The sequence below is a fragment of the Haliotis rubra genome, unplaced genomic scaffold (assembly GCF_003918875.1).
Source record: "Haliotis rubra isolate DU_JTF1 unplaced genomic scaffold, ASM391887v1 Scf69, whole genome shotgun sequence".
NCBI classification, from domain to species: Eukaryota; Metazoa; Mollusca; class Gastropoda; order Lepetellida; family Haliotidae; genus Haliotis; species Haliotis rubra.
This window is the reverse complement of record NW_025767401.1, coordinates 1,357,926-1,375,341: the sequence shown is the minus strand read 5'-3', so window position 1 is coordinate 1,375,341 and position 17,416 is coordinate 1,357,926. Positions and strand designations below refer to the sequence as shown.

General features: G+C 39.5%; 2 protein-coding genes and 1 long non-coding RNA gene across 3 annotated transcripts in view; 1 reads left to right on the top strand and 2 right to left on the bottom strand.

Moving 5' to 3' along the window:
• Positions 1-924, bottom strand: part of LOC124258357 (protein regulator of cytokinesis 1-like) — a 17,195-nt gene extending 16,271 nt beyond the window's left edge. The window contains 1 exon segment of the mRNA XM_046692451.1: positions 827-924. Coding sequence (XP_046548407.1) covers positions 827-915 — 89 coding nt within the window. The 5' untranslated portion in view covers positions 916-924.
• LOC124258359 overlaps positions 1-17,416 on the top strand; it is a 20,624-nt gene extending 3,208 nt beyond the window's left edge. The window contains exons 2-3 of the long non-coding RNA XR_006893575.1: positions 16,892-16,911; positions 17,406-17,416. This is a non-coding gene — a long non-coding RNA (uncharacterized LOC124258359). The remainder of the gene's footprint in view (positions 1-16,891; positions 16,912-17,405) is intronic.
• On the bottom strand, positions 4,985-12,270 carry LOC124258358 (BTB/POZ domain-containing protein At5g48800-like). The gene is made up of 3 exons (XM_046692452.1): positions 10,554-12,270; positions 7,626-7,904; positions 4,985-6,697 (listed from the first exon to the last, which is right to left on the bottom strand). Exons 1-3 carry the CDS (start codon positions 11,752-11,754, stop codon positions 6,360-6,362), a joined length of 1,818 nt encoding a protein of 605 aa, XP_046548408.1. The 5' UTR covers positions 11,755-12,270; the 3' UTR covers positions 4,985-6,359.

Here is a 17,416-nt window from a genome sequence, read left to right as displayed (position 1 = left end):
TAATAGGTTTCACCAGAAAATAGGGGTGACTATTGAGGGGGAAACGACTATTGCGATAGCGATAGTATATTGCGACCAACTATTGCAATACTATTGCAATAGTTATTTTTTTCCTCCTTGAATTGTTTCATTTGAAGTCATTTTCCAAATGAATGTACAGTTTATATGAAATATAAACAAGCTAAAGTAGTTTCTGTCCCTTTTAATAATTGACAAGAAACCTGAAACCCAGATCAAGTAAACAGTCAAGTAACGGGCGGATAATAAATCAAAGCGAACGAATCTGGTACTTCCTGTATTTTACGCCGCACATTTATCAACGGAAGTCAGTTACTAAACTATCAATAGTAACCTATACCCAAATATATTGTAGTCTGCTCTAATGTTTTACATACATACACCTTGAGTATCGGCCCAAAGATGGATCTTAGCACAGGTGTAGTAGAATATTGTGATAACTTACTATATGGATTGTTATCAGCTGAGCTAGCTGTAACCTACAGAATACTTATACCATACTTATACTTGTGCCATGGGACGTGTCACACATTTGAAAAACATATGTTAATTTCAAAGTGAACGTTGTGACATTGATATATGTATGAAAATACATACACAAAAGCAAGGTAAGAATGGTTTGGTCTAGTGCAGATTTTAATTATGCTAACATTATTTATAACAACATTTAACGTGACAGTGACATGAGATTCGTTCAGCTCATGTGCTAAGCCATTCGAAAACGATTGATTTTGAAGCATTTTAGCTGTTTAGTAATGATCCTGATTGAAAGCTTACCACAGGCGATCACCCTTTTAATTCGACTTACCCTTTTTCATTTTCGTTTCGGGTAATGCCTTCTATCTTCGGTATAATATTAGAGATTACAAAGTCGAAGTCGACAGTTACCATTGACATTGGAACACACAAGTTCATATTAATTGTACAAGTCATCCACAACCACTAGACGAATGCATAATTGAAATAGGATGTTGCCAAAACTTATGAAAATTGATGATGTTACAGAACAAAAACAGACAATGAAAACGACCAGTTCCGATTGTTTCACTGTCGTGTCGGAAGCCAGGGAGGATACAAGAAATTTGAAAATAAAGTTTAGCATTAGCATTCAGTGAAAACAAGAATAATACACATATGCAGCGACATATTTGATAAACAAATACAAACCTTGATCCCGTCATTGTTTCGTTGATTGCACGCGTAGATTTATATAAAACAAACTTATTATCCTTACATCTTCTTGGCTGACAAGAGTCCCTTACCGCTTCGCGTTTTGAAATTTACCGATGTAAACTCGCTGTTGATTGGTCAGTTCGAATATTTCCCGTCATGCAAAATGATTTCATCTAAGGGACGCAACTCTTAAAACAACAGTGCCTGGCCCTCCCTGGCTTTGGATAAACATTTTACTAAAATTTAGCGCGTTTGTTTTCATCATGCTTTTACACATTACTCAGAAAGATTGATTCACAATATAGAAAACAGTTCGTTTCCAAGATGGAATTTCTCCATATAATTATTAAATGTAATTAATGTAATTAATTGTAGTATTTATAATAACCAGCTTTTGCCGACTTTGTGGTAGACTAGCTACTATCTGGTATGTGAACTTAAAATATTGTACAGGACATATTGTACAGGACATATAATAAAAAGGAGTCTGGAGACTCATCATTTTCAATATCTGCTATAATCTAGAATTGACAACTATTATAAATCTTTGCATGGGCTGTAATCTTTAATTATGTGTGTAAAGCGACTACATTAAAACAAAATGATATTTATCAATTACCACTTTAAGTTCAGAATTTGCAATTGTCAAGATGAAAGAGGTACTTTTACTCAAAGTTGAAAGCAAGTGTTAAGACTACTCACTGCAAACACAGATGCCGGTAAATGCAAGCTTTCTTTGCAATTAGTGTTTTCCAGGGGTATGCTTATTCCCAGATCTGTTAGTTTGTAATATATCTTCATTGTGTCTCAGAAAGAAAACAATAACATCCGTTTGTTTTTAAATGGAAGCATTCTGGTACGCAGATCTTTGAAAATACAAACGCTGTATCTGCATATATGTATCATATGTTATTTTATATAAATTATTTTGGAGGATTGGTGTCTATTCAGAAACACTCTCCTTGGCAGTTGCTGCGTTTGTTGCGAAATACGAGTCCAGACTGTAACCTTATCTGTGCATTGAAACTCACCTTGCTTCACAATACTCCTCTTCAAGCATCCTTTATTATTTACCGAGTCCTTGGCTCCAACTGATTCGACTGACCAAGGGTCACTATTGTTACAGGTCCCCACCTTTGTGTGATAGCCTCTGGGTATATATACTTATATAATAGGCGTTAACGGCAGGTGTGATTGTGTTCCAGTTCACTGACCCGCAGACTTTCATGTCTGATTGCCTCCCATGGATAAGGCAGGATAAAGGTATGCTTAATTGGTTTTGATATATTTCATTTATAAACCAATGAAAGCGATTTAATTATCCTTCTCTTAATTACAAGATGTATTTTGACAAAGACGTAAAATTGCTAACATGTTGACCTGCGGAATCTAGTAAAAGCTGGCCGCGTATAACTTTTAGCGTAGTTTTGTCACTCACAGTGTTGTTTGACAGTGCACTCTAGAGTAGTTGTTGTTTGACAGTGCACTAGAGTTGTTGTTGTTTGACAGTGCACTAGAGTAGTTGTTGTTTGACAGTGCACTAGAGTAGTTGTTGTTTGACAGTGCACTAGAGTAGTTGTTGTTTGACAGTGCACTAGAGTAGTTGTTGTTTGACAGTGCACTAGAGTAGTTGTTGTTTGACAGTGCACTAGAGTAGTTGTTGTTGGTTGTCTAACGCCGCACTCGGCAATATTCCCGCTGTACGGCGTTGGTCTGAGACTGTAAACAATCGAGTCTGGACCAGACAATCCAGTGATTAACAGCATGAGCATCGATCTACGCAATTTGTCTCTTCGCTGGTATGTTCCGAATGTATAAAAGTAATATGTTTCACCTTTTAGGGGAAATAATGGCGTAATTGTTTTCAGACAGTTTGTTTGCTTGATTTAAATTAATGTGAAACACTAACGGTATTATAATGTCATAAAGCGCCGACTGTTGAATTCTATGTGTAGCATACTGGTCAAATTTATCTTCATTTTGCTATTTTAAGGAGAGAATAAGGACATTTTCTGTGTTTGACTTGTTAAATGTCTAGTAAAATACCATAACTGAAAAGAAACACACAAACATTCCTTCACTTGACGACTTCAACTTTTTACATTCAGGAGAAGAATGTACAACATTGTATTACAACATTTCCTCTTGTATTGTGTCAAACGTTCGCCCGTCACGCCAACGACCCGGGTTCGATTCCCCACATGTAAGTCGCGTCCCGTAAGTTAGACCTTTGGGTCGAGGTAAAAATCCTTTGATGTTGTGACAACGGTGTTCTTGTAAGGGATTAAGACATTGGTTTTCTACAAAATGTAAAATGTGTTCACTGAAGAAACGAAATAAGACATGTGTACCAGTATGTGAGTGAATGCTTTTTTTAAGCGAGTGAGTTCACTCAATGAACATTTAGTTCACTCAGTTCATTAGTAGTGAGTTGTTCAATTTCTTACATAAACTTGCAGGCTATAAGAATGTTGGAACTGACATTCATCATCAATCCCAACAATTCATTTACGGCAAATGCACAATAAGACTTCAGTTTCTTTCTACTTTTCGTGGTGGAAGATACCTTTATGTAAATGGTTTTAGGTTCATTGTGAAAAAGAGGAAATTGGGAGAGAATGGATCTCGTGGAAATGCATTCAGAAAGACTGCAGATCAAGTCTCAACACTGAATGACATAATTTCTAAAATACCTGGAGACCACAACCACAGACCTGTACACAACGAAGTCAAGGTAAATCTGTAGCAAAAATAACGATATTTCTAAAAAAGATTAAAAAGTGACAGCAAAATCAATCTTGAATATATTGTGTATTCCTCATAGGCTAAATAAAAAGGTTACTTTAATAATACATGTTAATACTATGGATATTTTAATGTATGGTTTAAACATATTTATCATGGCGGGATTGTCAAACAAGCATAAACATGCTTATATCAATGTCGCTCCCTAACAATAATTTACAATTACATAGATAGTGACGTACGCTGTGTGCAAAACATATGGAAATCTACAAGGGCGATAGTGAAAATATATTATGTGACAATTTACAAAGAATTGATGAAGGCAAATACACTCAGTTTAAAATTTATTAGCTGTTGTGATATCATAATCTCAGAAAATAGAATAGAACTAAGTTAGGTAAATTGCGAGAATTTCGGGAAGATATGATATAGTTATCTAATTTAAGTCAATGATATTCAAAGAAAATGGTCATTTGTAGTGCTATAAACATTTTATGTAAATAATGTTAGATTATGTATTGTATGTCATGTTATTTAAAGACAGCTATCAACTTTACGTTAAAAGTATATATGTCTATCAAGAATGTTCAAATAAAATGTTGATAATTTTAGTGCTATAAGCATTTTGTATGTACATATTGTGTTTTATGTATATGTATTATTTATCATGTTGATAATAGAAATTACTGTCCGAATGAATGCACACATAAAAATGACATTATATACAGCGTGATTTATGTTCAGTTATTTTCCGGTGAACATTTTAGCATTAACCGTACAGTTGTAAAAACATTGACTGCCCCATTGTCTAGAACTAGTCGACCTTTACGACACACCCCTGCAAACCGACCAGTTTGTTTCTGCACCAATTCAATGGTCGGACTTACGGGACCTAACCGGTACAGTGTGTGAATCTCATTTCTGGTGTCCCCCGCCGTGATATTGCTTCAATATTGCTAAAAACGGCGTAAAACTAAACTCACTCACTCACACTTGTATTGTGTCGACACAGTGGTTAAATCGATTGTATGAACAAAACAACACAATGTTTCTTGTTTCACATATTTTATAATCATCACCATACTAAACATTATGAACAAAAATAGCGGAATTACTGAGTATATCATTTCCAGTTTGCATAATTAAACCATTCGTTCAGTCTCACAACAATATTTTGGCGTTATTCCCAGTACGTGTCTTTTCGTTGTATCATGTGAATAAACCTACTGAACATAGGAATATAGGCATAGGAAATCGTAGTACTTAATTAAACAGACTTGTTCCTCCAGCGGGATGCGTCCTGACTTAGCACGTATATATGTGATCACTTGACAGGGTTCCAGTCTAGCACTTAATATAGGTAAACCTTAAATAGTCACTTTTCAAAACATCGCATCCGGGCGATAAAAGACAAATTGTATAAGCACAACGTTTTAAGCATTCATTACACAAGTACAATGTTATTTCAGATTTATAAACACAAACAGAATACCCCGGAAATATGAATACTGTAGTCACAAGGGCCATGGAACCAACGTAAGTAGAATATAATAGAGCACAATTTCTCTTTCAACATAAGTGACTTTATAATAGAATTTTGAATTGTAATCACGTATTGGCACTATTCCAGTAAAATCTACATGTGCATACAGGAAATCATAAATATGTATTGTGTCTGCTTTAAGCTTAGTATCGGGAAATCATAAATTATAAACATGCATGAAATATATATACATTAAAATATACCCTTTCAGTTGGTAATTTCTGTGTAAAATCAGTGTAATCAGGTTTGGCAATAGAAGAAATACGCACTATATATATATACAGAAGTATTATCGTCGTTGTGTGAATTAATTCATGAAATATAATTATGTACATGAGGTAGGGATCGTTTCAAAGATTTTTTTTGCTTTAGGAACGGATTCCCACAAAACACTGCCTTGCTTTCGTAAGAGCATTTAGTAGCATTGACTACGAATTTACGCCACAACTATCTTTGATACAAACCCTCACAATCAATCACAGAAATCACAGACTGCTGTTTTCACCCGTTTTGTTGAATATAGAGACAATGGGCCACGTTAAATAGTTACCACATTCCACAGTGCTTCATACAATCAATTCCTCTATCAAATGTCATAATGATGTTGAAAATTATTAAAATAAATATAAAGTACCTTTATTTAGTGGAGTGAGAACTAAGATCTGACTTCATTGAGATTGGATATGGACTGAGATTGAAGCATTATCAATTCCAAAAGGACGTTGTAGATCGTGAGGTTAAGTTAAGCAAACTGTCCAATTTGAAAATTTACAAAGATTCCAGTTCTCTTGCTGACAAACCTGATCGAAGAGTTGTGTGCGTGTGTGTGTGTGTGCGTGCGTGCGCACGCACACACACGGAGAATATTAGCTTGTAAAACCTAGTACCTATGTGAGTACGGGAAGTAGGTCCGATGTTTGGTGTGGCTGGAAGAGGGGTTGTACGTGGGACGTCGCTGATTGGCTCTCTGGTCCAAACTCCGGAAGCTGCGATCGAACTTGAACTCCAGTTCGTCATCGAGGCTGATGTCGTGCTCGACACCTGTGGAGGCTGAGTAGGAAGAAGCTGGGGCGTTATAGGGCAGATGGGAGACGCGATGGCTGGAATAGATCGGACCGGAGAGTTTGGATCTGGCTGCAGAGAGGACGTCTTGGGCAGCCTTCACGGCATCGGTGGTGTCCGGGCTGGCCTTGAGGCTCTCTCGGGAGTCGGAGAAACCTGTGAGTAGAGGAAGACGAGGTTGATGTCTTGTGTGAGTGCGAATAGAGGGGCAGCGTTTATGTCTAGTTGTCTGAGTGTTAATAGACGACATGGGGCAACTATCCACTTCTCGGACTGTGAACAGACGGAGAAGGTGTACATGTCTTCCTGTCTGAGAGTGAATCGACGGAGGTGTTCATGAAGTCTTGACTGAGTGTGAACATATTGATACGGGGCAACTGTTCACTTGTCATACTGTGAATATAAGGAGACGGTGTTCATGTCTTCTTGTCAGAGTGAATAGATAGAGACGGGGCTTTTGTCTACTTGTCAGAGTGTGAGTAGGGAGAGACTCTGTTCACTTGCTTGTACTATGGATACGAATATAATGTCACATATGAACCTGTCAGAAAGGTAGGCATTAAAAAAGGAAGATATAGATCTAATCTTGCTGGAGAAAGACTCCTGGCATAGGGGTGAAGACCGGAGCCAGGGGTGATGTGTTATATAGTGGAACCCTGCTATATATGATACCAATCGGAGTTCCTAGACGCGTTGGCCATAACCGGGGGTCATGTATAATATAGTGGAACCCTGCTATACAGGACACCTACCGGAATCCGAGTTCCTGGACGCATTGGCTGGAGCCAGGGGGAGGATGTGTAATATAGTGGAACCCTGCTATACAGGACACCTACCGGAATCCGAGTTCCTGGACGCATTGGCTGGAGCCAGGGGGGATGTGTAATATAGTGGAACCCTGCTATACAGGACACCTACCGGAATCCGAGTTCCTGGACGCATTGGCTGGAGCCAGGGGGGGATGTGTAATATAGTGGAATCCTGCTTTACAGGACACCTACCGGAATCCGAGTTCCTGGACGCGTTGGCTGGAGCCAGGGGGGGATGTGTAAAATAGTGGAACCCTGCTATACAGGACACCTACCGGAATCCGAGTTCCTGGAAGCGTTGGCTGGAGCCAGGGGGGATGTTGCTGCCCTGGCCTGGTACTTCTGCAGCTCCTCCTCCTGCATCTGGGCGATGTATTTGACCGAGTCCAGCTCGGACCTAAGCTTATGGCACAGAGCCAGTGCCCCACGGGCAACAAGAGACTGGGGGACGATATCCGAGTCGAAGGCTTGCTGCAGCGTCCCCTCCGACAACAGGTTGAAGTTAACCTGCTCCAGGAGCTCCCGCTTCTGCTCCTTGCCAAGCTTGTCCTTCTCTGGAAGAGCAGACACGAAAACATTACACGTATACTCCATATATATGGGATATGCTCCGGTATTAGCGAGGAAGTGAAATAAGTTTTCATGCTCTTATCTGTCTGTCCACAAACGAGTAGTTTCAACATACACCAAAGCAACACTGTACACGCAGGACATTGTCGGGTGTCATTGCAACCGATGCTCGATCCATGCTCATGATGCGTGCGGATCACTGGATTGTCTGTTGCAGACTGGATTATTTACTGACAGCTGTCACATAGCTGGAATATTGCTGAGTGTGGCGTTAAACAATAAACCGATCGTCATTGAAAAGGCCTTTACTCCTGTAGATACATTATAACATCTGTCGTACACCATCCATTTCTCTTCAAGACAGGGGCCTTCTGTATTTATGATACAATTTATATATGAGGCATTGCTGTAAATCAACAGGTATAGAAGTTTTATGCCACGATAATATGTTGACACTGTCATACAAAGGAACAAGCACATTAGTTGGGAAAATCCCAAGCTGACGTCAGTACAGAGCCGCTTCATGGTTCCGACAGAACATTCATAGTCAGCCTTGTCATTCCACCCCATGTGGCAATATACGATAACTATCCAGGGCAATGGAACAAGGATACCACTTAATGACACAAGGCAGGCGATGGTAATTGAGGCTTATATGTCCTATCCGGCTATCTACAGTATGTGTTACCCTCCAGTGTTTGTCATGATAGGTAGACCAGCCCTGATAGATGTCCACAAGGAGGCTTCCTAACCCTACTGACAGATTACCTTTGTGGTACTTCAGAGTGTACGGACTTTCAAAGATCCGAGCTTTTGTAATCCAACAAGAAGACCACGACTGGCAAGAGCCTATATGTTCCTAAATAATGCAGTATCGGCTGCCAGTACTGATGACAACCAGAACTGGATAACATAAAGCCGGAGTCGGAGATCATGCAGTACTGATTACATAACCCTGTATGGTAGACTTGAAGTACTCATGACATAAGCCAGTATCAGATGTCAGTACTGATTATGTAAAACCACTATTGGATACCATTAACATAAACTAAATTAAATATTGTTGACCAACCAGTACTGATAACACAACACCAGTATTGAGTTCCAGTACTGATGGCACAATACAAGCCTTGGAGGTCATGTAGTAATGGTGACACAAAAACAGTATTGGAGGCCTTTTAGTACTGAAAACACGAAACCAGTATTTAATGCCAGCACTGATACCAACAAGTATCAAGTACCATTACTGATAAGGTGAAATGTAATGTACGCTCCACCCGGACGCCCAGTAAGCGGTTAATCACTCTGCACCTATATTATTTCCATGCAGTACCCGACGACCACGTGGGGTAGCCCTATCTGGTTCCCCTTCCCCCAACTGCCCTTTGTACCCGGGCATGTTATTTTATAGCATAATGGAACTGGGTAAATATTCTTCCACATACTCTGGATTCATTTGCCACCAGTTTTATCTGATGAGATACAATCCTGCTGTAGCTATAAAGAAAGCCATTTCAAGGCAGTGGTCCAACGGAGTTGGAACACTTGCCAAGAGAACTTGATTGTGATCTGCAACTTCTATTGTGCTGTTATTGCGTCTGCGGGACTTTTAGCCCTACGTGTTTCAGCAGATTGTACACGTACAGGGGAGGTTAATGCAGTTTTCAAAATAGATTTACACTTTAATCGGGGATAATTTATGGAAGTATTTGCAGGGAACGGAGATTGGTCGGATCGGTCCAGCAATTACCACAATCAGCTGTATTCAGTACATGTACATTACGCGTTAACTGACGTGACGGGGTTATGGGGTCACATGCCATTCGTTTCGTAATAAAGTTCTGTTTTCGGAGAGGTATTTGCATTAGCGCATCGTCTCGGATATGAAAGAACAAATATGCTTCCACTTAAGTTAAGCTAATTTTGACAGCCATTTCTCCTTGAAAAGGCCCAGTATGTATCAGAGAAAGGGAAACGCCTATGTTTAAGTACTTTCTTCTCGAAGATCAAATGGTAACGAATCACTTAGAAATCTGATACTCTCGTGTCCACGACGGTCTGTTAATACTCAGGGTTAAGCAAACAGCCGGAGGACACCTTGATCTACGTAAAGGGAACAAGTCATTTATTGTAAGTGGAGTGGATCAGAGGGAATAAGGAGGGGTCGCAAAACCTATGATAGTTCCTCGGAAAAAGATATTATAGTATACTAGTAGGGAGGGTCATTATAAAATGGTCATTTTATAACAGATGTTTCTTTTTTGTGTTTAATGTTTTCAGTAAGGATAATAAAAATGAACACGGTCATAGGGAGGGTCATCTAAAAATATGACAAGCATCAGGAGAAGATCACTCTGCACATTTGTGCATCAAAACCCACTGACCTATGCTTCCTGTAATAATTGACCGGTCCCCTGGTCACAATGACACACACTGGGGCATGTCACACCTCATAATCCCCTGATCCTCAGTAATCAGCTTTTACGAAAAGCATGGCATATTGGGGATCAAGTCTTCCTCGAAATACCAATAGTGACCTTTAACATGTTTGATAATGTTGATCATATAGGACAGGTGAATTCAGTGTTACTGACGATGTGCATTGTTTTCTAGTAACAGATTTACAGACTCACCTGTCTTAAGGATGTATTCAAGGACCTCATACATTTTATCATGGGTGACTCTGCCGCTAGATGGCGCTGCGGAAGCTAGAAGTTTGAACGTCTCTGCCGTCAGGACGCCCTTGCGTGCCATCTCAGACATATAGGTATCCACAAGCTTGCATGCGTTCTCGGCATGGTCTCCGTCGCCCCTGGTCGACTCCAGCACGATGTCGTGTAGAACAGACGGCGAGATAATACACAAATCCTCCGGGGAGAGCTTGTTGAGCATTTCTCCTGCAATCTTGACTAGGACTTCACGACAAGAACAAACACGAGCTGTTGCTACCCTGAGAACTTTCGTTATCCACTCTGTAGTCACCTCCGATACAGCATACGCCTCTTCAGGCAACACCATAAGGATCGCGTCTAAGACTTTTGAAATGTCAACCTTAACGACTGATTTGTCTGTAGATTTCGAACTTATTGTGCTCGTTTTGGTTGAATCATCTTTATCTTGAATCTTTCCTTTAGAATCTGACTTCGATTTGGTGTCGTCTGCCTCATCTTTTTCTATAGCAATCGTGACATACCTTATCGCCATTTCTCCTAACTCGGAGAGCTTCACTCCCTTTTCTTTTCCTTGCGTTAGAATTTTAACAAACCATTCCACAGGTAGAGTGTATAGGTTATTGGAAGCTTTCTCGCTTTTTTCCTCTGAAGGCTTCTTGGAAGTCGGGCTGCTGAAGCGTGTGGGTAGTTTTAACCAGCAGTCAACTAGAGCCTCGATACACTGGTCCACTATCCCGGCTCTCTCAGCAAGCGTCCCAACAGTAGCACAATATAACAGCAAGGTAACGATCCCAGCACTCGAACGACTCATTTTAGCAGACGTAATTGTATCTTGGAGGAATTTTTCAGATATCTCGATTAGATTTGCTTCTCCGTTCATTTGAAGATATTCCGCAGCACATCGTACTTGGACGATGTTGTTTTTAGTCAAATCGTAGTTCATGCTGTAACAGAAATCAGCAACGAGGCTGAAAATATCTTGACCACCCGGAAAGTTTGTCAACTCCACCTTTTGAGTATCCGATATGTTGCCGCGAGCGAGGTTGTTGAAGTACCCCGACTTAGTGTACAGCGGGAATTTATGCAGTTTAAACGTGTTGCCGTCAACATTCACTGTCAGGTCGGACAAATCTCCCGTCTCACGAAACCTTGAGAAATTCATTTTGACTGAAAATTGTTGTAAATCGTAGCACGGTGTGTCGTCTGCTCGTAGATCAAGGCTTTCTATATCATTGACATGCCTGTCAGTGTCAATATCATATTTACTGTCACTCACGCTGCCTAGCAACAACCAACGCTACAACTAAAATACATGTGCGGTTGAAAGGAGACCGTGTTCTCCACCAGCAGTGTGAAACAATACACGTACCATTTGTCACAATAATGTCAATTCGCGCCCTACCTTGTCAGTCCCAGAATCGGTAAAGTTCCGGAAATGTCTAGTAGGCGACAAAACAACAGAGCAAATATGTCCCGTTTCTTTTCCCTTTCTGTAAAGTGATATATGTCTTTTAAATACCGCTGCTGTCATGAAGCCAAGAACCCAGCTTGTGCTTACAAAACGCAACACACAACTGACTAGGGGTACTAGTTCAACGCCACTAGCTGTTTGTTATTGATGTGGAGCGATAATAGTTACCCATGTTCCAACATGTCTGAGTCGGGCTCTAGTTTCGCGGGGTAGTGTTAGTATCAACACACGTATCACTATAGCTGTCCTCAACATGGGCGGGTAAATACGTCAATTTTGTGTCACTCCGTAGCTATGTGATCAGCAAATATAAGCCATTGTCACTTAATATTGAACCCCGAATTATCAATCACCGCCAATTTTCCCGCCATGTGTTTCAGCTGTACCCAATGACAAACGGTATCGGTGGAGCGATTTAGTGAGTAAATAGCCATGGTTTACACACGACGCTGATTGCTCCTCGCTATTACGCGATTGTGTTGTACTAACTGTAAAAACCAATGCAAGCATTAGAGTGTGGCAATTTAAGGGCGGTAATGCTATGAGAACTGTTGCGTTACTATAATACTTTGTATATGGTAGTGCTTGTATATAGAGCCTCGATATAGGCATAGGGCTATCAGTGGCACAATAGACTTGATTTGTCTCTACGGGATTATATTGAAGACTCAACGCGGCTCCAGTCACAATGCCTGTTTTAAATCTGTCGGAACGCCACGGATACCTACCCTGCTTTTGAATTTCATTTTGTATTTGGTATTTGTCAGTTCGATAATTCTGTTAAAGTAACGTGGATTATATGCATGAAAAACAAATAGTGTCAGTTAAAGTCTGATTTTTTAAATATTTCAATCTGCTGTCTTATGCACTGTGTACAAGAGTAGTTTCAATGTATTTTTTCATCAAGATGTATTTTCAAAGACATCTGCCATACTGCCATACGTATATCTTTATAATTTAAAAAAACCCAACAATTGCCAATGTCCATGGTGTATTTAGTTTTTAGATTATATTGAACATTCAAAGATATATTCACATACATATATTGCAATTGCAAAAATTATCAGAAACACAAAAAAACTTCAAATTAAGTACACTTGTTGGTAAAAGCTGTGTAATTTTAAATATTAAAGCCATGACGAAGTATGTTAAGGAGACAGAAACAGTCTTGCCTGATCCACGTACAGTCATTGTTGTGCCATTATGTGACCGACAAAGGCTCGAGCCAATCGTACTGGCTACCAGGTCTGTTCCCGTGGGTATTTAAACATACGGCGAATGGCTCGGGTTCAATGGTGACTATTTAAACCCAGGTGTACCCGACACACGTTAAACGTTGACAATATCTTGAAAGTCTGACACTGAGTCGCTATTCGGAGCTAACGTGTAATATATCACACCATTATCAGCGGTTATGCCGCCATATCCTGACATAACAAATACCCACCAAAGAATCGAATCTGGATTTTTTGCGAGACCAGCGACTGCAGGTACCACATTGTATTCACTGTACGATTCAATGTAATGGACACATTGTTTAAAATTGTATAAAGGAAAATACATTGTAAATACATTGTAAATGTATTTACTATTTATTTTGGTCTCACTAGCTGACTTCACAGCAGGCTAGTTTAGTGAGTGAGTTTAGTTTTACGCCGCACACAGCAGTATTCCAGCTATATGGCGGCGGTCTGTAAATAATCGAGTCTGGGCCAGACAATCCAGTGATCAACAGCATGAACATCAATCTACGGAATTGAGATACGATGACGTGTCAACCAAGTCAGCAAGCCTGACCACCCGATCCCGCTAGTGGCCTCTTACGGCAAGCATGGGTTACTGAAGACCAGTTCTAACACTACACTTTACGGGCACAGGTTAGTTTAGGTCGAAGCATCCAAAATCATAAGCTCTTAGTTTTAACCGGGTGATTATGTTTTAATTCTATTCAGGAGTTTGGTGTACGTTAAAGAGCTTGTCATAGATGTAATATACAGAAGACCAGAACTAGGTTTCACGCTCGAGCCTCACACGATACCGACATGACGAAACTGATGCTTATACTACCGTATCACAAGAACTGAACTATCTCCGAAATATCAGTTGATGTTCCAACAATTAGGCTAATTTCACAGTGAGTGGGGTTTTAGGCTTATTTAAGTAATATTCAAGCAAAATCACGGCGAAGAACATAAAAATGGGTTTCACATACTGTACCATTTCGGGAATCGAACCAGGGATTAAGACATGAAGAAGGTACGTTTAAAGCACATAGGAACGTATTTATAAAACACATAGCCTACTCCACCGCACCAAGCACCCATTAATTCCGACAGCTGTGAAGTACCCTGCACGTATTATTCCAGGGGTCAAGGTGACACGATTCAATATTATATGACAGAAAACTCCTTGCAAAACAAGTCCCACATACACCGGGCTCTGTAATTGTATTTAAAGACAGGAGAAATTCTGATGTTGACCCTAAACCAGTACATGGGAAATGCATCTGTACATGATCACTTTGGTACTATAATATCTATTGATTTATTAGCACACATGGTATCACAGTTTGGAGTCGTTTACTTTTTAGTGCATTATGCTAATACAAAATCTCTTCTGCAACCTGAATTATATATAACTGTATTCCGAGACAAACAATTAGTGAAAGCAATCTGTAAATTCCGAATATCACTTCACAACTTTCGGGTCAACAATATCCGTAAAAGGTCAATATGGTTGAATGTGCCACATACAGAATCTGCGTGTAAAAACTGTGACCCTCATTTGATATAAGATGAATACCATGTCTTTTTTAAATACTCGCTTGAGCAATAGTTTTCTTATATCATTACAAAAATATTTTGATGGTAGAATAGTGTTTGAAAATATATTTAATTCCTGTGATAACGTTCAACGCTCGATAGCTTTATAGTTATGTAAGATATATACAATGAGATTAATACGTAGGTCACATATACAGAGTATTACATATGTGTACTTTATATGCTTTATCTTACAACTGTACCATGGGCCGACTCGTGAAGATCCGGGTTAGAATTGATCTACAGTGACACATGTTGGCGTAAGAGGCGATTAATTGAGCGCACGAGTTAATATGTTTGAGTTAATATGTTGCACAAGTTAACATCTTGAGTGCACAAGTTAATATCTTGAGCGCACAAGTTAATGCCTTGAGCGCTGAGGTTAGTTATCTTGAGCGCACAAGTTAATATCTTGTGCGCACAAGTTAGTCTGTTGAGCGCTCAACTTCGTGTTTAGCATCTAATGACATTAATGGAACGCACGTTTGCTTGACTGCTGGCTAAAATGTACAAACATATATATCCTTTTTGGAAGATATCAAACGATGCAAAGTCGGAGTTAACTAGGTGCTTATGATGACTGTAAAAGTATGCAAATTTATCATGAATATTGATCATGTTTATGTAAACGTTCATCGTCTTTATGCTTGTCAATACTATTCTTTGTAACTGATTTGACCACTTTTTGCTTTATTACATAAAGCAGGCCCAGGTATGTGTAATGTCATAATAAGAATTAATACATAAACATGAGTAGTGGTTTTACTGACTTCTAATGTTGGTACAAAGTATTATGAACACTAGCGTAAAGCTTGGATAACTTGTTTTGTGCTACGGCTTTATTATGTATATATTGTATTACATGACGATGAGAAATGGAAACACTGAGTGTTATACTTCTTAATGATAAAACTGATGTCTGATGTATTGGAAGTAAAGTCGACCGCTTTCGGGGAACTATAGTCTGTAGTCTTTGTTTGCATGTATTGATCAGTAACTGTTTCCTACCTTGGGTACAATTGCAGTTAACTCTGTACAATATATATATAAAATAGGGGCCTTATGGTTATTTGATCCAGGATCCGGGTTAGTATGGGCACGTTAAGCCCATAGCACATATACTGGACTTTATTTCTTACTAAAATACCATGTTCCTCGTTTAACTTCCTCCGTTTCAATCCCTTATGTATACGTATGTGTGTTGTAGTTTATTTAATATGTTTTAACAACACAGGAAGTTGAAGAATAAACACGTCGGTGAAGACAGTGTCCTGAGCGAAATTCAACACCATTCGGGTCCATCAACGACCGTACAGTATCCTGTTTCACGATTAAACCGCATTGGATACATTTTTGATGCATCAACGATAACCATGTCTTTGTCCAGATCGTCGAAGTTGTCCGCAATAAAGTCTGTAACATCAGCGGGGCGGTGGGGTAGCCTCGTGGTTAAAGCGTCCGCTCGTCACGCCTGGGTTCGATTCCCCACATGGGTACAATGTGTGCAGCCCATTTCTGGTGTTCCCCGCCGTGATATTGCTGGAATATTGCTAAAAGCGGTGTAAACTGTACTCACTCACTGTAACATCAGCAAATCTGGTATCTGGTGCGAAAGAGGGACATACACCTCAGAATACGCTTCAAGTGGCGTACTATACTATACAATGATTTTTGACAAGAGGATGTGTTATGTGTTTGTATGGAACCCAAGACTGAAATAAGCATGAATCAGCTCGCGTTTCCGCTCCTCCTTGCTTCCACATGAACTGCTTATGGAGTAGTGTATCTCAAGATACTAAGTTGAGCGCTCAACATACTAACGTGTGCGCTCAAGATATTAACTCGTGCGCTCAAGATAAATTTTATTTCATCAGGTCCTTACAGTGCTTCCGTAGTAAAGTATAGTTCTGAATTAAGAACAGGAGTCCAAATTACGGAAGCGCTGAAGGGACCTGATGAAATAAAATTTATCTTGAGCGCACGAGTTAGTATGTTGAGTGCACAAGTTAATATATTAAGCGCACAAGTTAACATCTTGAGTGCACAAGTTAATATCTTGAGCGCACAAGTTAGTATGTTGAGCGCACAAGTTAGTATGTTGAGCGCACAAGTTAGTATCTTTTGCGCACAAATTAATATCTTGAGCGCTCAACTTCGTGTTTAGCATCTAATGGCATTAATGGAACGCACATTTCCTTGACTGCTGGCTAAAATGTACAAACACATCCTTTTTGGAAGATTTCAAACGATGCAAAGTCGGAGTTAACTAGGTGCTTATGATGAGGCTATGTTAAAGAATGCACATTTATCATGTAAAAGTTCATCGTCTTTATGCTTGTCAATACTATTCTTTGTATCTGATTACCACTTTTTGCTTTATTACATAAAGCAGGCCCAGGTATGTGTAATGTCATAATAAGGATTAAAACATAAACATGAGTAGGAGTTTATTGCAGGGATGAATAGTGGTTTTACTGACTTCTTATATTCGTACATAGTATTATGAACACTAGCGTAAAGCTTGGATAACT